Consider the following 26,363-nt stretch of genomic DNA (forward strand, 5'->3'; position numbering starts at 1 on the left):
GGTTGTCCCTGTGTCTCTGGGTTAGCGCCTGGTTGTCCCTGTGTCTCAGGGTTAGCTCCTGGTTGTCCATGTGTCTCTGGGTTAGCGCCTGGTTGTCCCTGTGTCTCAGGGTTAGCTCCTGGTTGTTTTTACTGTGTCTCTGGGTTAGCGCCTGGTTGTCCCTGTGTCTCTGGGTTAGCGCCTGGTTGTCCCTGTGTCTCTGGGTTAGCTCCTGGTTGTCCCTGTGTCAGCTCCTGGTTGTCCCTGTGTCAGCTCCTGGTTGTCCCTGTGTCAGCTCTTGGTTGTCCCTGTGTCAGCTCTTGGTTGTCCCTGTGTCAGCTCCTGGTTGTCCCTGTGTCAGCTCCTGGCTGTCCCTGTGTCTCGGGGTTAGTTCCTGGCTGTCCCTGTGTCTCGGGGTTAGTTCCTGGCTGTCCCTGTGTCTCTGGGTCCTGGCTGTCCCTGTGTCTCGGGGTTAGTTCCTGGCTGTCCCTGTGTCTCTGGGTTAGTTCCTGGCTGTCCCTGTGTCTCTGGGTTAGTTCCTGGCTGTCCCTGTGTCTTTGGCTCCTGGCTGTCCCTGTGTCTCTGGCTCCTGGCTGTCCCTGTGTCTCTGGGTTAGTTCCTGGCTGTCTCTGGCTCCTGGCTGTCCCTGTATCTCTGGGTTAGTTCCTGGTTGTCCCTGTGTCTCTGGGTTAGTTCCTGGCTGTCCCTGTGTCTCTGGCTCCTGGCTGTCCCTGTATCTCTGGGTTAGTTCCTGGCTGTCCCTGTGTCTCTGGGTTAGCTCCTGGTTGGCCCTATGTGTTAGCCCTTGGTGGCCCTCACGCTCCCTCTGTGTTGTCCGTTCACCTGCTGCGCATGCGCGGTGGGTCCCCGGTAACAGTGGCTGCCATGACCCAGGCTGAGAAGGGGGAACCGGAGAAAGAGAAGGAGCGGGAGAAGGACCAGCGTGGGGTGAAGAGGCCGATAGTACCTGCTGTGGTGCCAGAGTCACTGCAGGAGGTAGGAGAGGACCGGACTGTACAGGACTGGGTCCCCGCGGCAATATAACGGGGGGAGACAAAACTGCATCAGGACTGGAGAAGTGCGACCCTGCCGGGATTCACATCACAGCATCTCCCATCAAATATACAAAATACTCTGCGACATTTTAGACCAAACTTTTGGCACCAGACGTTCAAGCAAAACAACCCAAAATTAGCTATTTTGCTTTTTTTATTTTTTATTGGCAGAATAGCCAATGAATAGAACATGCTATGCCCAGTGATATTTTAATGTTAAGCGAAATTTTGGATGAAGGCAAACCAAAAAGGGTGACATTTGTGAATTTTGCCCATTTCGGTTTGTCAGAAAAGTTTGCACGTTTATTTCTAACTAGGAGCTTCTTTCTGTCTATGAAACTGGAGACTGATTTGAAACCAGGACTGGGTGGGATTATATGGAGTGGAGGTAGATGATAGAAGACCAGGACTGGCTGTGCCTGGAAATGAGACCAGAAGGGAATGTCTGTTTTGTCTGCTTCACCTGTGAATTCATGTGTTCTTCATGTTTTGTTTCGTAGCAGATACAAAGCAACTTCATCGTGGTGATACACCCGGGATCGAGCACCCTGCGCATCGGCAGAGCCACGGACACGCACCCAGCTGGCATTCCCCATGTTATCGCTAGGCGGCACAAGCAGCCAGGACAACCAGCCTATAGAGACAAGTGGATTCTGAGAGACGGCCTGAATGTAAGGGCCAATGATAATTGGCCTCTCTGGCACTGAAGTGAAAGGCCTCTTAAACTTTTAATAAACAAAATTTGCCCTGTTACGTAAACCAGCGGTGCGCAAAGTGGGGGGTGCTGGATTTGTTTTTGGGGGTGGGGGATCGCGTGAGGCCTCTGCAACAATAAAAACTTGCCTTGACTCAGACGCTGTGATTCATCGCCATGGCAACGTGGTGTCAAATGACCCTGCAGGGTGACGTCACTCGTCCGTCTCCATGGAAACGGAGTGATGTCACGTCACCCTGCGGTATCAATTGACGCCGCACACAAGCGAAGCAGGGGTACCGCGAGAGGGAGCTGGCAGGGGGGCACAGCTGAAAACGTTTGCGTTCCCCTGACCTAAACTATACTATAAATCCCCTCCAACACTAAAAGATAGTTTACGCCCTATTCAAGTGAATGTTGGTACAAAACTACGGCATCTTTATCCTGCAGATTTAGCAGATGTTATTGCACCTGTTAACTCGGTGCAAAGTGTTGACGCTGGTGCAATATTTAACGTAAACCTTATTACATCATATTAAACAATAGTAACATGTGTTATCCGTCATGTTAACTGGTGCAATAACATCTGCTACATCAGGGGTTTGCAAAGTTTTTAACTTGCACCCCCCCTTGCCTCGTGCCCCCTCTTCTCCTTGGCTCCGGCGGTAAATGACATCATGGTGACGTCACGTGACCCCGCGGCATCATTTGACACGGTTACCATGGCGACACATCGCTGAAGATCAGGTAAGTGAAGCTGCAGAGGCCTCACGCAGTGCCCCCGGCACTTAATTTAAGTTCTTTGGGGGAGAGCGCAGGACCTCTGTAGCCACCACGCCCACTGGAAATTCTCCCGCCCCCCCCCCCCTTTGCACACTGCTGCGCTACATGTATGTATTAAAGTATTTTTCTCCATATTTTTCTATATTAGTCACACGCTTTGCCTTTCTGGCCCAGCTTGCACCTTGGGGAGAGTCAGCAGGAGGAGCTGGGAGTTACATGTTGCACAGATAATGAGATGTATCACATTCTGTGTCTCTGCCCCAGCTTGCACCTTGGGGAGTCAGTAGGAGGAGTTGGGGGGGGGGGGGGGCGGGAATGGGGGATACATGGTGCACAGATTATAATGAGATGCATCACATTCTGCGTCTCTGTTCTGTTATAAAAGGGAACAATTTGACTCTAAAAAGCCGCAATATCTCAAGTGGCATAAGTCTAAAATTCTGCATCATATACTGCAACTGTGCTCCATACAACAGAGCAGTTTTCGTTGACACATTGACCTCTTAGCATCCAGCCGTTTGAAATCTGTAATTCTGGTTGCAGAAGCAAGAGAGCAACGAACAACGACAAAATGGCCTCAAAATGGTGGATCAGGCAATCTGGTCCAAAAAGATGTCTAATGGTACCAGACGGATCCCTGTGTCAGCTGAGCAGGTATCAGTGCATTGTTATTGATGACAAACCGAGATAGTTTCATATTATAATCCTGTAATATATATATATCTATCCTGTAGTGTTAGAGAATACTTGCTTACCCCCCCCCCCCCCCCCCATCCCCTCTGTTTTTCAACTCTTAATGCCATTTGTAATGCACTGAGCATCCTATGGTTGCTATAGCAGGCTTTGTCGCACCTCTTTTTGCCCCCTGCCCTCCTCCCAGCAGTGCACCAGTATTGGCAACAAATTATTACAAACAGAAAAATGTTGCAGTGTTCCCAGCAGGAGACTGGCTGAGGTGAAAGCTGTAACACTAGATACTTTGTTACCCATCGTCATATAAGGTTATATTGTAGTTGTTACGCTCCATTGACTGTATAGAATAGATTACAATCAGCCATAATATGAACCCAGGGAGCGTGATCTTTGCCGATTGATCAGCAGCTTACTTTACTTCTCCTTAAAGGTAATCAAAGGCTGCCTATATTATAGGGGGAAAATGCAACAAGGAATGAAACTTTAAAAACTGTTATTTAGGTTGTAATATTTACATCTTTACAAAATAATGTTAGTGTCGTCCCTCGAAGTTGAATAACTTTTGACAGATTTCCCTGCTTATGGGAATTCATGAAGCCATTGTATCTCTTTAGGCCCGTGCATACAATAAACAAATGCGACCTGCGATATTAGATCATAGTTCTGGTGCAAAATGGACAAACACTCAGCACCACCCAGAACATCTTGTAGGAGAAGAGGTATGTACATAAATATTTTTCCAGTCGCTCCCATTGTACAACGACCTTATATTTATGCGTTCCATCAATCTGAAGAGGAAGATTGTTTTATCCTGTAATTGTCATATCTGAGATGGCATTGTTTGGGGTAAGAAACGTTAACCATTGTATTAAAGTCTTGTCTCCACAGAACAATGTCAAATATTATTTTGTTAGATATTCAACTAATAGTTTTTTTTTAAGCACTTGAGAATATATCTCGCTATAAAGGGGACAATCGCACCTTAGTAGCTCAGGTTGAAAAAGGCCATTGATTTCAATATTTAAGTAAATTGTAGCTAGCTGTTATTAGAAGTATGACCACTATCCTTTATGTATAATTAAAGGAGCTGTGTTTCCTACTCGTGCACGCCCCTGAGCCAAATGCCACTATTTCCAGCCCTGGGGACTCTGCTGAACTGGTTTAAATCTCCCTCAGGGGAAACAAAATGGCTGCCAAATCTCAAGGCAACATGGAGCTGCAACATCATTGGTTGTGGCTTCCTATGGGATGGCCATGTAAATACCCTTTTTAAAACCAGCAAGTAATACGAGTAAGTAGCTCAGATACTGAAAATAGTGCAGTTTTGGGGCTGGAGGACCCTCTGGTTCCAATCTTGGAAAAATAAAATAGCGGTTAGGATGGATTGTTCCTTTTAAAGTTTAGACTTTGCACCACATGCATTTTAAACAGTAAATGTATTTTTGTAATTATTTGAATTATAGTCTCTCTTTTATTAGGCACTATTTATAAACCCCACGGACTGCTATAACCTTCATTATCCCATCCGAAGAGGCCAGCTGAATCTCCACCCGGGGCCTGGCGGATCCCTTACTGCTGTGCTTACAGATCTTGAAACCATCTGGTCACACGTCATACAGAAATTATTAGAAATACCACGAAAAGATTTGAAGGTGAGTTATTGTAATGGCGTTTGCCACTGACCCCGAGTTGACAGTGGGTAGAGTTTTTATCCAGGCATCCAATAAGGTCATAGGTCAGATAGAGGACAACATGGTATCTCCCATTATAGATCCGAAGATAAATACTGCTCCCAGAGAAAAAGCTGAATGATCTAACGCCACATTGTGGCTGCTCTGTCATTCTCAGGTATTTACAATATCGCCAATCATTGTTTGGAATAAAACACTGTATCCTAACATAGGAAATGTAAAGCCTGGTGACATTTATGTACTCCCTAAGCACATCCGAAAACCTGCTAATTTAGTGTATCCTATTTGGTGAAATAAATCCCCAAATGTTTACAATCTTAAGAAAGCAGATTGGCCTTTAAATCAAAGATTGATCACCAAATGTACGGAACACTGCAATCAATCGTACTACTTTTCCGCCTATAGGACTTTGTGAAATGTTTCATACTCTTTATGGGGTTAACTGCTTTGCTAATGAATATTAAATATATGTTTTATAAATTAAGGTCTGAAAGTCTAACTGGGAAAAGCACAATAGCAAATAGAGTAATATGCAAAGTAGCAGTGTGTGCAGCTAAATTCTAAACCAATTTCAGGAATGGCGCATGAGTTTGGCTTTAAGCAGCATCGAAATACATTTCCAGTAATTACATTTTTGGAGAAAGTGTTGTATCTTGAAGCTGAAATGGAAAAGTGAAGGCTGTGTTTCAAAAATATTAAGTATATTAAAAACATTAACTGATAGAATAGATGCACTAAATATTGTTCATTTGCCTACTTAATCCTGTGGGTTATTCGTGTTGTTTGTAGCAGCTTGTCTAGAAGAATGCCTGTAGAGGTGAGGATTTTATAATGTTATCACAGACACTGCTTTATTTTGGTGATGAATTGTTGGTCCAGGAAAACCTTGTATTGTTTGTTTTAGTATTACAGGTGTATATTGCTGATCCCAGACATTTATAACCGGCAGCATGTAAAGGAGATGGTGAATATGATCCTGATGAAGATGGAGTTTTCAGGTAAAATTGATAGCTAACTTTATTTGTATCATCTTTCCTTGGAGGTATATTGCAATCAATTTCATTCATTCCTTTACCAGCCCTGTCTCAGCTAGTCGCACTGCCATGCAGCCTGAACTGTGCATTCTGATTATGTTGTTAAACTAGGCAGAATTTGTTGATCCTACATTTGAAAAGCTATTTACTGTCTTAAATTCAAAAATTGCAAATAATATATTAAAGCAGCAACCCCCTCCCCAAGGATGCAACACCGTATTTTCAGCTGTGACCCCGTGTCCCGAGATATCGGTGATTTTAGCGTGTTGCAGTCCACTCCAAGGGAGACAAAATGGCGGTTTAAATCTTCCGCGTTACACTGGCCTATAGGCAGATGTGACGTGATCCATTCCAGCTTCCTATTGGCCCACATCATGCTATCTTCACCGGTGAGTATCTCTGGACCAGGGGGATTTTTTTATACTCTCTTGCTCCTGTTAGAAATGCTACAGTTCTTTATAGTAATGATGGTTAGGTGTATGGCTAACCTGTATTTAAATTAAATAAGTAGAGTAAAACACTTCATTTCCACAAACATGTCGTTTTTATATCGCACAAACTATATGTGCAGAACTTTACAGGATCCCCATACGTACAATTTAAAACACAAAGTTAAATACACGGGAAATATAAAGAAAAAGATCTGACCATCTGACATTCTGTTAATAGTTAATCCATACAGGGAAACAGAAGGAGCGTCGGATGAAGGTGTTGAAAAGTCCAGATAAGAGAAGATGCAGTACTCCGTCTTCTAATTAAAGTGTTTCTTCACAGATCAAAGTTACTCTTGAGAAACCGTAACAAGGATCTGTGAATAAACACTTTAATTCTAAGTCCGTGTGAATGCTGCATCTCCTCTTATCATAGAAACCCCATAATCATTCCCAAAAAGCCTGTACATGCGGGTAGATCTGAGTATCATGTCCCAAGTGAAAGATTGTTACCACGTATTTGTATGCAGTCAGATTAGTAGGCCTAAATTACAACGCAGATTTGTTATCTTTGTGTCTAATCTCAAGTAGAATTCCAGTGTGAGGCGATCATATGAAAAAGATAAAGTATTAAAACGCAGTCATGCTTCAATATGATGTCGATGACACAATTTGTGTGTGTATATTTATAAACTAGCGCAGAGTAAATGAGGAGTACTTCAGCATTCGGTGAGACCTTTTTATTTGAACTAACAATTGATATTATCAGACAAGCTTTCGAGAGTTCTCTTCCTCAGGGCAGCAATTTACTCTGCACTAACACAGCTATTTGTACTTAATTCATGTTCTAAAACTATAATGACGGTGCATGTACTCAGAATCGCAGTTTGCTGTGTGTTCTAGGTATTGTAGTCCATCAGGAGTCGGTGTGTGCTGCTTACGGAAGTGGTTTAAGCAGCGCTTGTGTTGTGGATGTTGGGGATCAAAAGACGAGCGTGTGCTGCGTGGAGGATGGAATATCGCAACGTAACACCAGGTACATGCAGGGGGATCTCTTACCATTTCCTATTGTACAGTTCGCTGGTAAATCCCTTGGTTTCACGCCGCCTCCTGCTGTACCCCCCCCCCCCCCCCCGAAACAATACAAAAAGATCTCCTTATGAATTGGTTTCAGCATGAGGATTACTGACATCTTTGTAAAGTCTTTACTAGAAACCTTTTGAACATGCATATTGCAGGTAGACCCTCACTGTATGATGCTTAGGGGGACAAATCGATGCATTAACATGGGGTACTCTTTTGAAACATTGTCTAAGTCCTGGAATCTTCTCTAGGATGAGATCGTTGCACTGGGGCATTCAGACTATTTCCGCTTCTCGTGGTGCTGTAGTTGGTATCATATAGAACCACTTATGGTATTTGTAATATATTAAAAAACCACAAGGGCAGCTGAGAGATGCATGTAACTGCACTGTGACTATATGTGCTTCTCGCAGATAGGTACAGTCCCTTTCTATACGGTAAAGCAGTGTTTCTCATCCAGGGATTCCTAGGAACCATTGGGTTCCCCGGGCGTCCCTAAAGGGTTTCCTGCAATTTTCAAGTCATTTGAAAATTGGACCAAATACAGAAGACTTTACAATGCAAATGCAGGGGAAGGAAAGCAAATAGTTTTTGCATTGGCTATGAAACGCGCAGTACAATAAGATCCCACCGGGCGCTCTTTCTCTCTCAGGCTGTGTCTGGCATACGGTGGGTCAGACGTGACGCGCTGTCTCCACTGGCTCATGCAGAGGGCTGGTTTTCCATACAGAGAATGCCAGCTATCTAATAAATTGGATTGTCTTCTCCTACAACAACTTAAAGAGACGTATTCACATCTTGACCAGGTAGGCATAAGCTAACTACAACTCTTTCTGAAATTTGCTGTTGTCAAATATAATTATCTGAAACAGCACATAGGCACATATACAGTATATGGTAATAAATAAATACTGGATCGTTAATATATGAAAAGAACAGCAACTTAATATTCATCAGGCTATACGAATGTTTCATACAGGGGGTTAGGCAGGTATTTTAACTCTAAACATTGTTCTTTATATATATATATATATTTTTTTTTTTCCCCCGCCCGATTTCAGGGTTCTGTATCAGTTAAACGCTGATCTTCTTATTTGTAAGGGACTTATTCGAGAGAGCCCCCAAGTGCTACATTGTAGCAGCAGTCCATGTTTGTGGGGGGGAAAAGCAACATGGTGCAGTAGAAATCAGTTCAGAGTATGCCCTAAACTTGTCCCATAATTTTACAGAAGGGAAGCTCCAAATAACCGAACTGCAGTAATAGTTACAGCTCCTCCCCCTAATGTAACCGCCTCAAAGCTCAGGAGCCACTACTTGGGCAGGAGTGGCCAACGTCAGTCCTCAAGGGCCACAAACAGGTCAAGTTTTCAGGATATCCTTGCTTCAGCAGAGGTAGCTCAGTCATTCTGACTGACTGAGCCACCTCTGCTGAAGCAGGGATATCCTGAAAACCTGACCTGTTGGTGGCCCTTGAGGACTGGAGTTGGCCACCCCTGGTTTAGGGGGGAAAGTCCTGCTTATTTCTGTTTTGAGGCTACTTTAAGTTGAATTTCCTTGCAAATAGTCAAAATGTAGCCAGCATCAATGTTCCTAGTGATAACACATGTCCCATTATAACTCCGGATATCGCAGCATTTCTATAGGACTCCGTTGTCGCGGTGACGCAGAATATCACGACATATCCCACCGGAGGGAATAAGGAAGCCTGCTGCATTTGTTTTAGTAACAAGAAGCCCCTGACCTAAAATAAATAAACGATTACATTTCTATTCTCCTTTTTAATTGCCTCTATTTTACAATGACTGACCCTGCACGTCGGCGCTGGTGCACCACTGCATCACTCAGAAATCCGTGCAATTTGAGCAAGGTCCGACTTTGTATAGGCTGGAAATGCCACAAGGGAATCAGGAAGCAATTGTCTGCAGTAAGATCTCATTCGCCATCAAACAATCACTAACTCACTGTTTGGGCTCTAAAATGTTATTTTAGGATGCTAGTTTTTTTTCTTGCGTTTGCAATGCTGTACATAGATTAGATTTTTTTTGCAGGCGTGTGTTCCTGCCCCGTAGAACTTACACCCCTGTGTGTGCCTGAGCCACTGCAGACATGGGAAGGGCTTGAGAATGAGGGGCACTTTTTGTTCTAGTTAATCTAAAAAAAATGCATGTACTTACAACATTTTGAGTTACTAGAACATTTTCAGGCTTAAATTTTTTTTTATAATAACTCTCTAACTTTCTCTTTCTCTCTCCTTTCTCTCTCTCTCTCTTTCTCTCTCTCTCTCTCTCTTTCTCTCTCTCTTTCTCTCTCTCTTTCTCTCTCTCTTTTTTTTTTTCTCTCTTTTTTTTTTTCTCTCTCTCTTTCTCTCTCTCTTTCTCTCTCTCTTTATCTCTCTATCTCTCTCTTTATCTCTATCTCTCTTTCTCTCTCTCCTTTCTCTCTCTCCTTTCTCTCTTTCTCTCTCTCTCTCTCTTTATCTCGTTATCGTGGGATTTTTTCTGTTATTGCCCAACCCTAGGCACAGGGAGATTAGTGACTTGCCCAAGGTCACAAGGAGTTGATACCATGATGATAAAACACCTTGTACAGTGTCTGAAGGGTGGCGTACAGGGAAGGGGATGGTAATAAAGTAACTTTACTCTCAACATAGGATGTTTCTGGACTTAAAGACCATGAATTTCAAGTTCGACATCCAGATGCCCCAGCTCTACTTTACCAGTTTCGGCTAGGAGATGAAAAGCTTCAGGTAACCCGCCGATGGTTCATTTTAATGTTTAAGTTCCTTTTGAGTTGTTGCAAAGCAATAGCCTCAGCAACTTAATCCACCGCTTACAGTATTCGCGTTTAAGCTATTCCAAACCTTCTATTGACTTGTATGGTATGTAATGCAGCATGGCGACTTATTGGCTGTGACCTTTGCACCGATACATCTGACTTTATGCTATAGATTGTCTTTCACATACTCTCACATATCTAGAGAGCGGCAGCTTTTCACGTTTTGCCATTTGTTCCTTTGTGTAAGGCCTAATACCATACCCCTGTAACAGAGGGCTGGGGATATTATTTTGCAAATCTTTTTCAAACTGTAGGAGAATAAGGCCCATATTTACTAAGCACTGCTATGGCATAAGACGCCTTCTTGCACTGTAAGACCCCTTATGGCTCATTAAACTGAATGGGCAGCAAGGTGTCGTGTCCTGGCACCAGAAGGTGTCTTGTGAAATAGAACTGCTTAATAATTGGGCCTAAATGTCCCGCTGTGCCGGAACTTTAAACCATACAGCAGTAACGTGTATCTGTGTATAACTAGGAGATTTCTAAGGACATTCCATTTATTTATTTGATGGCACTTTTAATATTGACCTTTTATAGTCATTGCAGTTTTTCCCTGTTTCCCGCACAGGCGCCGATGGCGCTGTTTTATCCAGCTACGTTTGGGATTGTGGGCCAGAAAATGACGACATTGCCGCAGCGATCGCAGGGGGACCCGGAAGACCCCCATGATGAGTATTACCTGCTAGCAACACAAAGCAAACAGGAACAGGTGATTCACCTACTGTGATCGGGACCTTCCCCACTGAGGAGACATGTGCCGGGCATAGAATATAAAGTAGAAAGTAGCGTTTGTTTACCAATTATACGCACACACACTCGGCTCAAATATATACAGGATAATCCCCCCTCATTATAAATCTGGCATACATTAACTATATAGTATGCTGGCATTATCGCTGTATACATTGGGACTTGCGTAACTCATTACAGTAGTAAATACATGTTCCTGGGTGTCCCCTATGGCAGCACACGTGCTATGGGAGATGCCCATCGTGTACATTGGGAGGGACAGATTAATGTTTACTAGCGGAGAGCGAGTATATCTGACCATGCCTTTCTCCACCTCGTCATTTTGGACGTATCTGATAGGCGGACCTCGGTGTCTCTGCAAGGGTTTACTGCTGGGCAGCTTCCAAAAAGCTCTGCTCAGTGATCACTTTGGTCCCGCAGCAGCCTGTCTGATGGCTGCATGGAGGTTGTTGATGCCTGCACAGGCTTATGCGTGCATATCAGGGGCTGCTACGGGGCACCTGCAGTGATGTTTGAGGACGGGGCTATTGTTTTACCCCCAAACGATCAGATCTTGCTGGAGTGCTACAGAATCTTCAACGCGGTGCCCTAATACACATGGGACGCTGTTATGGGCTGTAGGGTATTTGGCAGTTTTTGCTTTGCCCTCTACACCATGTTATTGCTGCTATAGATTTGCGGGACGGGTGTTGATATTACACTGCCTCCCCCACAGGCAAGGCTACTTAAACAACAAAGCTGGTCAGTTGCTCCCTCTACAAGTTGGGGGGCAAGTGGCTATACCTTTGCCCTCCTAGTTTGATTGAGCACCTTGGTTTGTGACACCAGCTAAGCACATATTTAAAATAAAAAATGTTCAAAGCTCTGCCTGAAGGTGCCAATTATTACCCTCCCTGGTGTCCGCCTAGTCCTGCGTTTCACCAGAGCGTCATTAGTCACTACTCGTGTTATTTTATTGGTGTCTTTGGACCCACAAGAGGGTTCCCAACATCAAGATAATCGTTCGCTATTTTTCCTATTGTATTTGCTATTATGTCACATAGTCCCAGAGGGATTCACAGAATCCTACAGCACCTTGTGGGTTAAGCCAGTTTGTAAGGAATGTGACTATCTCGGAGGGCAGTGTTTCCCAATGCCAGTCCTCAAGAACCTCCAACAGGTCAGGTTATAAGGGTATCGCTTCTTCAGCACAGATGGCTTAGTCAAAATGACTGACCCACCTGTGCTGGAGCAGGGATATCCTTAAAACCTGACCTGTTGGTGGTTCTTGAGGACTGGCATTGGGAAACACTGCCTTAGGGGATTCCCTTGGGGTACATTTGTGTCAGTCGAGCCTAGGAGGTTACCCAGGGTTTTCAGTTATCGGATTTTAATTCCCTGGTTTCAAGCTTCAATGTAGCGGATATATGATGCTGTCTGAGTACTCTGATCTCCGGCTCCCTCATCCCAGGAACCTCCTCTCCATCCATGTCAGTGTGCGAGAACACAGTCTGATGCAGAGCAGGACTCGGCTACTTAGCACTCATTTCGGAAGTCAAGCTACTTCAGTCTGATGGGAACCTTTCTTTTTTTTTTATGTAGACGTGGCTGATTTAATCAAGTTAAGGAGATCGGTCCTTCAGATTGAGGATAGGAATGCCACTTATTTGGCACAGGATGCGTTGTTTACAAGTTGCTCCATTCATTCATTAATTAAATAAGATATTTGACCAGGCGTAAGCGGTTCCAGAGGACACTGCCAATATCCCGACATTTCCCACGGATGGATCTGTTGTTTTCAGTGTGTAAGGGCTTGGAATCGCACTTCTGGAGTGGGTGCAAGTGAGTCAGTTATCCAGGTTGATGCCTCTTATGTGATAATATGGCTAGGAAGATGGCGTTGGCATTGAAGAGATTTTAGCACTTTGGGAGCAGCCTGTGCTAATGTTCATATAGCTCTCAGGGTGTGGTTACGTTCAGTGGGGAAAGATCTCTATTCGGTGTTACATCAAGAGGATAGTCTCTCTATCCGAAAATCTGACAGACTTTGTTCTCTTTGCAAACTTTATACCAAGATTAAAGCGGCTTTAAAAGCACCCATTTCTAATGGGATATCTCGTAACATAAGGACGGCGTACTTGGCAGCTCAGCAGGTTCCTCCTACTCGAGAGCCCATTCAACAAGGGCCGAGGCATCGTCCTGGGCTCAGAAATCCAGGTCTCAATTGAGGATATTTGTAAGGCGGCTTCCGCCAGTCCTGTTATTCGAAACTACAGCTTGTAGCAAGCTTTTCAAACATCATTAACGTTCCTTTCTTCCCCAGAAAAGTATTTTACTGCCTAATAATGTATCATATGAATTTGATTTATATTTTTGCGGATACTGTGCTTTCCTTTTTATCCAGTGCACATCTACAAGAATATCCCTTTCCCGTAGAACTTACAATCTAATTTTTGCTGCTTGAGGCACAAGAATATATATATTAGAGAGCAGTTTGGAAGAACAATTTACTTTGACCTCTACCATTTGTCGCCTGGATAGCGACCTGCATTTCCATCGCTCCTAAATAGCACTTGTATGTTCCTGAGCTCCGCAATATTTTCTAACGTGCTTATGTTTCATCTCTGATTTTGAAGTCTGCCAAAGCCGCAGCGGACCGGAAATCTTTGCCCAAACCCGGTTTGTTTGAAGATTCAAGGGGTCAGTCTCTGGATATCTCGGACAGAATCCATTCGCAGGAAGCAGAACTCGGATCATCTCAGAACGACTGCCTGGTAGCTGGAAACGACTTGGAAGAGCCTCTGGCAGCTTTGTTAAGCAGGAAAACGGCAATTTCTCAGTTTGAAGGGAAAGCATTGGGTCTGGATAAAGCTGTTCTGCACAGTATCGATTGCTGCAGTAAGGGAAAAAATTGAGACATTATGTATATCTTTATATAGCTCCATCCCTTTACATAGCGCTTCACAGCAGTAATGCAAAGGACACAATAATACAACACATAATGGGAATAATGCCACTGACCCGAAGAACTTACAATCATATTGAATCTAAAGCCTAATTAAAGGGTTTGGGAAGTTTTTTCCTGTTGGCATGTTGCTTTTTTTAAGAATTAGTATGCTGTAGTGTTCAGTGATTTTCAGCGTTGCTGGTCTCCGTTTATTTGGACGACTTCCAACCAGCTATTTAAGCCTCCAACCATCGCCCTTAATTAATGGTGTTAACCATGGCTTATGCGTGGGCCTCTAATGGTGTTAACCATGGCTTATGCGTGGGCCTCTAATGGTGTTAACCATGGCTTATGTGTGGGCCTCTAATGGTGTTAACCATGGCTTATGCGTGGGCCTCTAATGGTGTTAACCATGGCTTATGCGTGGGCCTCTAATGGTGTTAACCATGGCTTATGCGTGGGCCTCTAATGGTGTTAACCATGGCTTATGCGTGGGCCTCTTATGGATTTGACACTAATAGAACCGGGGAATCTATGGATTTGTGTATATGGTATAAATATCCAGCTAGATCTCTTACTTCCAGTTAGACATAAAACTTCCAAAATGAAGCATCTGTTTTTGAACATGCACATTTGGACATAGACTGGAAGAGGTGGACATGGATTTGTCTACAAAGTTTAAAATCTGATCTAATACTGTAACTTTTTCAACCATAAACTCTAATCCCAACTGGGCGTAAAAATTAATATAATCCTACAAATATCGGTATCCATTCACCTATCAATTTTAAGCAGTTCTGTTATTTCACAGTTCTCCAAACCTCACTTTTCCCTGTAACCGCACAATCTTTCCTTTCCAGGTTCCGATGATACCAAAAAGAAGATGTACAGCTCTATACTGGTGGTGGGAGGGGGATTAATGTTTCATAAGGCTCAACAATTTTTGCAGCATCGGATACTTAACAAAATGCCTCCTTCATTTAGACGAGTAGTTGACAACATTGAAGTTATCACAAGACCGAAGGTAATCCATCTATGTATCTGCAGTATGTAAGGTAATCCATCTACGTATCTGCAGTATGTAAGGTCGCCATTTACGTATCTGCAGTATGTAAGGTAATCCATCTATATATATCTGCAGTATGTAAGGTAATCCATCTATGTATCTGCTGTATGTAAGGTAATCATCTATATATATCTGCAGTATGTAAGGTAGTCATCTACATTCTCTATGTTGGGAAAAAGTGTTTGCTTTTCTTTCTTTTTAAGCAGCTTTACACGCTATTGTTTAGTTGTCCGTGGTGTAAAAGTATTTCAAGCGTTATCTGCGCTTCTATAGGAATCTGCGCTTCTATAGGAAAGGGCGTTCATTTACACATTGCTCTGCAGTATGTTACAAGCCCATTTTTTAATGTATTTTTCACTTTGTTGCATTGGGTTAGTGATCTTCTTCATGCAGTGTGACCTCCATTTCTCATTGCATTAGGATATGGACCCTCGGTTGATTGCATGGAAAGGGGGCGCAGTTCTGGCTTGCCTTGACACAACTCAAGAGCTGTGGATATACCAGCGGGAGTGGCAGCGATTTGGCGTCCGCATGCTACGTGAGAGAGCCGCCTTTGTATGGTGACCAGAAGAGAAACTTTTTCTCGTTGGCTGAGACAAGGCGCCAGCCTGGGATTATTCAATACAAACCTCTAAGAATAACGGCCATCACTGAGCTGGATCAAAGTGTCTAATAAAAACAGGCCACAAACAATATTTTCTATTCCATGCCAAGAGGCAGAAACTGCCTACTGCACACCGCTGAACATTTCATATGTATTTGTGCAGAATAGGCATTCATTACAACTTTTGCCGTTGTATGATGTATATTTTTTTTTTTATGTTTTTCAAAAACTTATTTATCTTTATGAGCTATTCATTCTGTGGGAATAAAACCAATAGTTTGTAAAAAAAAAAAAAAAAGTCTCGCTGTGTTAGTTTAATAAATTTGCCTGTTTTATGCAGAGTCCACCGAAGAAAGTGTCCCCAATACATCTATTTATAACTTTAATACAGACTCCTTTTTTGCTTGGCATTTGTTTCTCTTTAAGCACCTTAGTTCAGAATGTATGCATGTGCGCGTCTCAGTGTCAGTCACCTATCATAGATTTTTCTAATACCTATAGTATAACACATTGGCTGTGATTCATCAAGCCACAATCAGGGGAATTGCGTTCCGATCCAGCAGTAACTCAAACCAATGGCGATTACTGGCGGATTGGGTGCAAAGCATTGCAGCGTGGTTCTGAACTCTGGCCAAGGAAGGGAATACATGTGTAAAGATTCTTTTAAGATCAGAGTGTTTATAATAAATTGCTTTTATGGTTTGTCGACGGAAAATATAAACTGCATTCAAATAATGTTTCGACGAGTCTAGAAACTTACTTCAGAATAAGTTTGAATTGATGTGACAATATTTCGTTTCCCCACAATGAAGTTTGGATCTTTTATACAGCTGTGAATTCTCACAGCAAATGAAAGCCAGTCCCAATGAATACTTATGTAAACGGTTTCTTTTTTCTTTCATTCCGTTTGCTTTCTGCCTGAAGCACAGTGTATTATTTCAGAAGAATTAAAGGCGTACAAACACTAACCTCTAGCACTCCGCATGTAAAGGAAAAGCTATGCCCACCAATACATATTTCTATGATGCAGAGGGATGTATACAAAGACAGACGCACAACGTTTTTGAATTAACAGTAATTCGTTTTTCTGCCAGCAGGTGGGGCTGGGGAGCGCCAGGATCTCTTTCGGGATAAAATAGTGTTGGGGACTGTTCAACGTTTTCAAAGTAAAGTGGTGTCAGATTTTCATATCGATGAGGAAACCACAGTCTGTCTAATCCAGCTTGTGATAGGGAGTGTCCGTGGTACAAGCTCCATGTAGTTAGGGCTTTAACGACACGTGCAAAGGACAGATAATATTGGGGAAACCTCTAGGTTATTTATGCTGTTTTGAAGGACCCAGGAAGGGTCAGGCAGCATCTGATGCCTCAATATCCAGAGGGATCAAGGCGGCTATTAGTGAGGCCTATAGGTCAGCTGGAGTAAATCCTCCTGTGGGGTTAAACGTCTTCGCTCTACCAGGACTACGGCAGCTTCTTGGGCAGAAAAATCTCAGGCCTATGCTTAGGACATTTGTAAATGAGAGACATGGTCTTCTTTACACACACCTTCTAAACATTAATGATGAGATGTTCAATCATCTGCGGATGCAAGATTTGGTAGGAAGGGGCTTCAAGCAGTTGTTCTAACTGTGGAAAGGAGAACTCCCAACAGTCCTACAAATTGCTTTGGGACATCCTGCTACTTATTGCCATAGAGGACGTAACAGAAATAAGGAAATGTGCATTTCGATATTTCATTTTCTTTAACTCTATCACCGGGTACTAATACTTATCTCCGTTATGGCTTCTGTTTGTCTAATTAATATGTTTTGTGCTTCCATTGAAAAGGGCTTTAAAAAAAATTCCTAGCTCAGCTGGTTGGAGGAGTAAACCCATAATTTACTGCCCACAACTACCCTATTTTTTCATGCATTAAAAGAGTAGTCATTTTAAGAAGACCCATAATATTTTGTTTATCAACATATGCAGAGAATCAAAACTGCTAAAAGAATAAGTACAAGGTGTGTGTGTGCGTCTCGTTTCGTATATACGAGATTGTCCCTTATTTCATTGATTTGTCCCGGAAAGGTCTGGTAGGACGCATAATTGTCAATATTTTAGCGCCCTGACGCGAAAACACTGGATTTAAAATGATTGTAATGAAATCGGTCACAAAAACTTAATATAATTCTGTGTGAGTGCGATAGTTGCCTTTTCTGATAGATGTCTCCTTACTAAATTATAACAATAATAAAGTTAGGACGCTGCCTGGTCATCTCATAATACTGTGACACCCCTGTTTTAGGCGTTACTATTTCTCCCGCCACTACTTGTTAGTTCAGTGCGATTCTTCCCCCGCCCGGCCAAGCACAGAGAGGACAAAAAAAACAAAATATAACGGTCATGTGTGAGATACTAATCCGCTCGAAGCGCCTGCAAATCATTTATCGCTCATTATGATGTCACACTTTCATGCTGGACTTGGCGTCCCATATTATAAAAAGCGTGCGTGCTGAAAACTACACAATGTTTAAGTCTCACTCGTGGAAACACAGTAGCATTAATTTGTAGGTATCATCTTTTGCGTTGAGTGCTTCCCTTATGCCTCTTATTTAAATCCCATTGACAGCTACCGGTATGACCAACCGATGTAGCATATGCTGTTTCTGAATTGCCGTGTTTCTGCTGCTACAACATTATGTTTGAAAGACAAACCTCACAAACGATGCAGTTCTGTATATCAGTTTGGGAACCATGATATGACCTCCAATGTGTCCAATTTCTTTTTTGTATTTCTTTTACCCACAAACATCAAGGAAGGTGTATAATTAGGCCTGTAAGGCCGAGCAATCCTAGTCAATCCCAAATTGGACATTACTGCAAATACAAGTGATATTTTAAATGTCTGCAGCAACAGCTGGCACTTACTACTATGAGTATAATGGCAGCACCCAGGAAACGGGCGTTTCTCTAATTGCAGAGAGTAGAGAACACAATAGCTCGGTCATACATTATTTAGAAACAGCTGGCTAGGATGAACATTGCTATTACATCACTAGCCGAAAGGCATGACAAACGCTAGGGGATCACCGAATAGAATTTTGATTTAAGGTATATATTTCGTATTTTGCTTTTGTTTTTCGATAGACATTCACTAGATGCTCATTGTAGGAATTGTTAATGGCTATTTACTTGTAGACCTGATCAATAATGGCAATTACGAGTTAATAGATAACACCAAATGAGATGAAGTATAAAGGTACTTTATGAACAATTGTGTATTTGTTTGCATTAAGGTTTTATCTATCCAACATTGTACTAAAGCAAATGTACTATTCTAATACAATACTTAAAATTGTGAGATGTTTCTTTTATGCCTGGGGTGCTTATTCCCATGATGTTATATTATTATGTGTACTACTGCTGTGACACGCTATGTACATCAATGGTGCTATATAAATAAAGATATACATACAAAAAGGGGGAGGGGAGAGCAAAAATAAGTGACCATTTCTCATCCACTAATGATGAAGAAATGATGGTCACAACCCGCCGTGGTGTAGCAAATTGTCCAAAGATATATATTCCTGACTCCTCTTGCATTAAAAGGGTTAATCTGTTGTACCCTCAAAAAGTGAGTTTAAAGGCCAAAGCTGTAAGTCATAAAATATTGTATAAATCATAGAAAACATGGACAATAAGAGCTCACCTCTAAAGAACATTTCCATTACCCAAGGGTATTTGTAAACTAATTGGCTGTAGCTGACCATTGAAGATGCGGTCCCGAGGTGGTGTGGTCTGCAGCCGAGTATAGCGGCCACTTAACTCTGGTGTTCCGTCAATGCGCAGGACTTCCGTCGCCAACAGACATTTGGACTTACTGCAACCCACAAATACTTACTATTAAAGGCGGTAAGCTACAGTATGCCACCTAACAAAACAAGAACTCTGTTCTTCAAGCGAACCGACGCCCGAGTTGATGCGGCCTCGCCATGAGGATGGAACGCCTCTCTCGTGTTGCCACGAGGATGGATCTCCTGTCCCGTGTCGCAACGTGCGGTCTCTGATAGAGAGGAGTTAAATAATAAGCAGCAGAGCGACTCCGCTTATACTACAAAAAAAAAAAAGACTTTAATTTGTGCTACCAAATCATGCAAAACCATCAAAGAGGAAATCTTGGACATAAAGACAGAACCGAACTTGGTCACAGAAAAAGAGGAGGCCCTGATTCCTAAAGTGCATGAACCAGACGGATTAGAGATCTAAAATACCACATGACAGAGCTCGACCATCATGCAGGCGCAGCAATCTGCGCATAAGAGGGGTCCCCGAATCGATGGGTCCCCAATAAATTAATTCTTACCTGCAGAAACTGTTTGAAATAATTTTGGAAAATACTTCTGACAGAGATAACACTGGACAGAGGACATGGCGCGCTCAGCGGTCAACAGCTGCAGAATGACCCACCGAGAGACATAATTATAAGCCTTCACTGTCTCACGGATACAGTGAATATCATGCGTAAAGCAAGAAAACTACAAGCACATAATGTATCTTAGAAATGGGGTTTCCCATTTAAGTTAATAGCCACCTGCCCAGGCAAGTTAGCAGCGCTGAGAGTGGCAGGGGAACCCGATTGCTTCCTGGGCAACCGTGTTCTGCCATTGATGTAAAGCAAAGAACAAGATAACTCGCCAGAATACAACGGCCGCGCTTCCTAGACAAGAGAGATGGAACTCTGTGAGCAGACGCGGAGAGAAACTCACCAGCCAAAGACTGAGCTATCAGGCCGGTGCCGCTAGGAGTGTCGGATCACAGAGGAAGAGGCTACTTCATCCACAGGACAAATTTGTGTATGTTCTCTGTGTTTCTATATTTATGGCGCTGTCTGACTGTAGGAGGAGTAAGACCGCGCTTATAGTGCCGGCGACGTCACGCTGCGGTCGCTGGAAAAATCAAATTGACGTGACTTCCAGCGATCGGGACCAAGCTGTCGCTCTTACTATAAGCGAACGCGACGGCGTCAATGCATTTGTTTTGACGCGATGTTGCGTCACTGTCGCCGGCACTATATGCGCGGCCTAAGGCAGTCAGAACGGTAGTTACCTAATTACTAAGCACATAGAAGTATCAGACCGATGGAAGGTACCTTATAATGGTATGTAGGTTGGGGCTTCTCTTGTCTCCCACATACACATTCCCATGTGCTCGCTTATACGTGTCCCATTTATGTACTGACGCCCCATATCATTACTGCATGCATATCTACTACCTGATATACTAAAAAAAGAGCTGTGGTAAATGCTATGCTAGATCAAACTATATGATACAGCCACGCTGCTGTCCAGTCTGCTTGGCTGGCATGTGAATGACAAATATAAGCTATGGGATCAGATTGAAATAACTCTGTTTTAAACAGAACAATCTGGATAAATGTTACTGGAACAATAAAATGCATAGACCGGCCCCACTGAAAAACACCCTATGATTTCAGTAGTTGTGAGTGTCTGGGACGACTCGCCTTGCAAGTTCAACGTCACATCTTTCCCCTCTTCCCTGACACCGACCATGGATAACCCAGAGTTTGCACTGTGAGGGTCTCAGAGAGAGTTCCGTAGATGGCGAGAGACAGGAATCACTAGGATAGCAGATTTTTTTTATTATGGTAAACTTAAACCATTTTGAATTCAAAGGCATAAGCATCTCTGGGCGGACAATGACACACCAAGCATGAGGCAAGCGTTCTAGCATTAAAATTCTGCAACATACATTGGTCATAATGTGATTTCATAGGTAATATGAACTAGCTGTTGGGTTATTATCAGAGAATACTGACCCCTGTTAGGGCCAGAAGAATACTGACATTACAGACTCTGGACTGTTTAGTTGGAGCTGTGAGTGTTTAAGAACCAAGGAGAACAATTACATTTTAAAATAAGAAGTGACTATTTTGAATAAAGCTACCAAACACCGCAGTGCAATTATATGCAGGCCCCTTCTGCAGCAAAAGAGTTAATCATGGTTACATTTGTTTAAGGAAACCAATTACTGTAGATTGCTAAATTCTCTACAAAAAAACTTTTTGGGGTCGGTTAACTGTCGCTGCCCCTATAAGTTCTGAAGCTGCTAGTTGTGCAAAGGTGACATTACTCAAAGTTCTTGCTTAATCAGGTGAAGTTTAACATTTCTTTAGGGCAGGTTGTTTATCTGTTTAACACACAGGGTGGATTAATCTCTGACCCTATTCTGCTTGATGTCGCAATCCTACCAGTAAATGAACCTCTTCATGTTGGAGAGTCCTTCAATGCATCCAAGTGCAAAGGTGAATATTAACAGCAGTCAGTGTGAATGCCACAGCCAGCTGGCCAATGTCAGCATCTGTTAATGTTTAAACAAGTGACGGAAATCACTTTACAGGTGATGTCCCACATAGCATCAAACTGAAATTATAATAATGATATGTTTAATACATTTATATAAGGGGAATGACAGCTAAAAAAACAGACACGTTTAGGTATTTGTAAATCAGGGTTGGCAGTATCAAAATGTTTCTTAGCTTTTATAACCAATGAGAATATCAGTTTGTTTGTGCCACCATAATTAGGGGTGCCAATTGTCCTTAATTTAGCGGGACTGTCCCATATTTGTAGGTACTGAAATGACACAACACAAGTTGGTTTAGGCAGAAAAGCGTCTCAGATGTTAAGGCAGTTTCAGATTCTATCGGAAGTAAGTGCGAGCTGACTGGTCTCTTTACGGATCCTTATCTCTCCTGCAGCTAAATGCTCCTCCCGTGATCAACAGGTCAAAGGTAAAACACTGAAATTAAAAGAAAAAGCGCACAGAGAGACAAATTCAATAAAAGAAAGCGGTACTTTATGTAAAAAATAACAAGTCACAAAACTTACAATAAAAAACGTTAAGATCCCCCGATCAGGTCACAGATGTAAAGTTCAGCAAGTGGATAGTCCCACACACAAGGGTGGGGAGCAGTAACCTCAAAACTGAGAAAATGTCCTGGTGAATAGCCGGAGCAGCCACAACTGCAATCGCAAACCGCTAATCACGCCATCCGCGTGGGGGAGTGCAGGATGCTGGTGTCCGTCGTCAAGAGGTCTCAGGTGTCACGCGTTACTGAACGCAAACTCTACCGCTGCGCGTTTCGCGTTGATTTAACGCTTCATCAGGGGGCGAGTGAGTACTCTTGGAGGGTGTGTATTTATACCACTCCAGTAATTAAAACCTGGTGGGTATTCTTCCGGTAATTAACCACTAACCTGTTCTGTCAGGTAAGTAGTGGTAATACAGACATCAAAAATAAAAAACTAAATACAAATGCAGTATTCAATTGTCATTATAACATAAGTTAATAACATGAACAGATTATATAATGTTAAACAATACCTCTTAACTCATGTTCAAATGAAATAACCATTATCTACATTGCATTGATACATATGAGTTCCTGCATACAAATAAGTACAGTATTTAATTTATAGAGAAAGTTCCAATGTTTTCAATAAATTTAGAAATAGGTGCTCAGTGTATGCAACACATACCAACAATTCATAAGAGAAATATTTATATCGAAACACCCAGAGTAGTCAAACATTAAACACCATCTGTTAGGTGTATTCAAAACCCTGTATCTCACAACACCCAATATCATCAAGCACCACACTCCTTCCCCTCAATATCCAACAAGCCCTCTCTCTCTCCACCTTTAAAACACCCCTCTTTAATGAAGCATTTGGGTAGCTCTGTTGGCTGATACTACACATCTCATACTTGAAAACGAGCGGTAACTCTCAATGTATTACTTCCTGGTAACACATTTTATAAATAAATAAATATGCATTTACCCCGGCCCTTTGCAGACGCACTTACTATAACACTTTCCTACTGTCTCTGTTAGTTCTCCCTACTTACTACTTAGGCCTGGGACATGGTGCAGGGAGCGGCGCTGGGACATGGTGCAGGGAGCGGCGCTGGGACATGGTGCAGGGAGCGGCGCTGGGACATGGTGGAGGGAGCGGCGCTGGGCAGCGCTGACGCTCATGCTCTCCTGCTCAAGCAGGAGATTTTTTTTGTCCCTGCATGAGCGTCAGCGAGCGCGCTTGTGTGCCGGGTGGGAGGCTTTCGGGAGGCGGGCCTGGAGGCGGATCGGGAACGCGGGGCTAGCGTGCCACGTCACGGCGCCGACGTCACGGACTGCCATTGGCTTCTGGCAGTCACGTGACCGGCCCTGCGCTTGCATGAGCGGCAAAATTTAAACTTGCCTGTCTCCTGCATTTCCACACGCCTCCGCACGCCTGCGGAAGCGTGCGGAAGCGCCGTCTAAAGCCGCGCTGATAGGGATAATGTTTCCCCTCAGCGCGCCTCAACACGGTCTTTTTAACCATGTCCGAGGCCTTAGATTGTAAGCTCTTCGGGACAGGGACTCCTTTTCCTAATGTTACTTTTGTGTCTGAAGCGCTTATTCCCATTATGCGTTATATTATTATGCCACGTGTATTACTGCTGTGACGCGCTACATAAATAAAGATATACACACCGTGTTAGCAAACATTTCCAGCAACACTCAAAATCCTAAAAAATAAAAAAGGAGGATTGGCTATGCTGGGCGCTATATTTAGAGTCTTCAGTCACCAGGTTTCATTAGCTTGAAAGGCCGCCTGTTATTTTAGGAATAAAGCCAGGGCAAATAATAATAGATGAGTTTCTGCGTCACACCCACAGTCTCCTTCTGTTCTATTGTTATGTTAACGCAGGTGTGTGTGTGTGTGTGTGTGTGTGTGTGTGTGTGTGTCCCAAGCCCTGGAGGGAACTACTCTCCACTGTGATGGATCTCCCTGGAATCACACTGGGGGGCCCCTTAACACTGGGGGGCCCCTTAACACTGGGAAACGCCTTAATACTCAGCGGTGGATTTCCCGTTATGCCCGAGCGACAACATTTTGGGGTGAAAAAAATGCCGCCCCACATACGTTTGCCGCGCTCTAGGGCCTGATGGGAAGTCACTCAGCTGTGGCGGCCGCCTCCTTCTCCTTCTGAACCACAGCGTCAAAGGACGCCGTGGACGTCACCGTGATGTCACACGGCGTCTCGTTGTCATGGCAACACACCGGCGCAGCATCAAATTACGTCACGACCTCGCGTTACTATGGCAACACTGTGCGACGTGGTGACGTTAAATGACGCTGCGGTTCAGGAGGAGGAGGGGGGCGGCAGGTGAGGAGGCGGCCGCAAGAGCGCAGTGCCCAGGAGCGGCGGAATTTCAAATCCGCCGCTGATATTACTGAAAAGCAATAAACTGTTACCCTTACAGGCCAGAGGAGCCTGGAGGCCCCCCTCCTGGGATCTGGGGGAAATAGCTTGAACCCTACCTTATATAACTTGGGTTCCCAGCCCTGTTGCTGGGCAGATTAAAGGGTGGGCTAAACATTATAATAAGATCACACCATACCAGGTGACCTTCTGGCATCTTCCAGTACGAAGGCGGAGCCAGACACTAACCTTTAAAGTGGAAACATTAAATAAAAGACATAGGATATGTAACATATCAAGGCCTGGCAGGGAATTAACTCCGTAACTGCCTTAGGGGGACCACAACTCACTGGTAATGAATTTAGCAAGGGTGTTAAACACAATATAAATATATATATATATCCCCAAGTCCTGAGGTTATTCTACTTGCTGTACAGGTTTGCTTAACCCTGTCACGGCCAGAAGGAGCAGCGACACATTGCTTTTCAATGCAGCACTTTGGGAAGTATCTGTGTTCCCCGTCATGTGTCTGAAAGTTATGTCCCAAAGATAGACAAAGACTTGCTCAGCATTACCCCATCTCCCCAGTCTCCCCAGTATGATAATGGTCACGCCTTGGGTTTGTAATCCCCATTTGCTGGTCGATTAGCAACTTTGGGGTTAGATCTGAAGGAGTGTGCTGAATAACGCTGTGATATATATATATATATATATATATAGTTATACGTTAGCGTTCCAAGGATTGGTTAACAAGAGACAGCACTCAATGTTGAAGTGTATTAGTGATAGCAAAAATACATCCAGAACCCCTATATATTAGCCGCTTCACTGCCAAAGAAGCAATCAGCGTTCATCTTGCACAGGGATTCCTCTTGATTTGTTTTCTGCAAACCAATACCCCTTTAAGAAGTGGCCCATCCCCCAGCAAACACTGACCACTTACAGTATTTGAAAACTATTCTGGCACAGATATTGCAGGAAGCTTTTGTATTTCACAACAATTAACTCCAGAAGGTCTCCAAAGCGTTGCAAAGTGCATACATGTTCCCCTGACAGTCACGCATTCCTGACAAGGTAAGGGCTGGAATCATTTCTTTTTAGCCAACTTCACAAGGCAGAGAAAGTGAAGCTGTTCTCCTGATATAAACTTTAAATCCTATTCACACCGAGCACTGAACTGCACGTTATCTCATGTAAACGCTCATTCAGTCGTGTGTGTGGTTACTTGCCCCGAAGCTGACACTGTAAGCAGATTTTTTATGCAATAACAACAATTCTTGAAAATAACAATAATTTTGATGTTTCTTACGCTTGGTCCGTTCACAATCACGGTGTTTGGTAAAGTTATTCCCAGGGGGTAAGACAAATCAGAATAGCGCTGTATGTTTCTTGCAGCGATACTGTATAACTCACATACTGTATAACACACACTATAACACACATACTGTATAACACACATACTGTATAACACACACTATAACACACATACTG

General features: G+C 43.2%; 2 protein-coding genes across 3 annotated transcripts in view; both read left to right on the forward strand.

The window, feature by feature from the left end:
- Positions 1 to 143: 143 nt before the first annotated feature.
- ACTR8 (actin related protein 8) lies at positions 144 to 15,922 on the forward strand. Its single transcript, XM_075574888.1, has 13 exons — positions 144 to 975; positions 1,535 to 1,705; positions 3,055 to 3,165; positions 3,819 to 3,923; positions 4,683 to 4,856; positions 5,800 to 5,893; positions 7,264 to 7,396; positions 8,096 to 8,249; positions 10,094 to 10,189; positions 10,847 to 10,987; positions 13,644 to 13,905; positions 14,815 to 14,978; positions 15,441 to 15,922. The coding sequence occupies exons 1-13, from the start codon at positions 832 to 834 to the stop codon at positions 15,582 to 15,584; spliced, it is 1,893 nt and encodes a 630-aa protein (XP_075431003.1). The 5' UTR covers positions 144 to 831; the 3' UTR covers positions 15,585 to 15,922.
- The window catches only part of CHDH (choline dehydrogenase), a 32,514-nt gene continuing 17,117 nt past the window's right edge, over positions 10,967 to 26,363 (forward strand). The window contains exon 1 of one of the 2 annotated variants that reach the window (XM_075574890.1): positions 10,967 to 10,987. The gene's annotated coding sequence lies outside the window, so the exon portion shown is untranslated. Of the gene's footprint in view, positions 10,988 to 25,820; positions 25,947 to 26,363 lie in introns of those variants that run through there. The other variant, XM_075574889.1, reaches the window with a different exon arrangement.

Source organism: Ascaphus truei, chromosome 17 (assembly GCF_040206685.1).
Source record: "Ascaphus truei isolate aAscTru1 chromosome 17, aAscTru1.hap1, whole genome shotgun sequence".
NCBI lineage: Eukaryota > Metazoa > Chordata > Amphibia > Anura > Ascaphidae > Ascaphus > Ascaphus truei.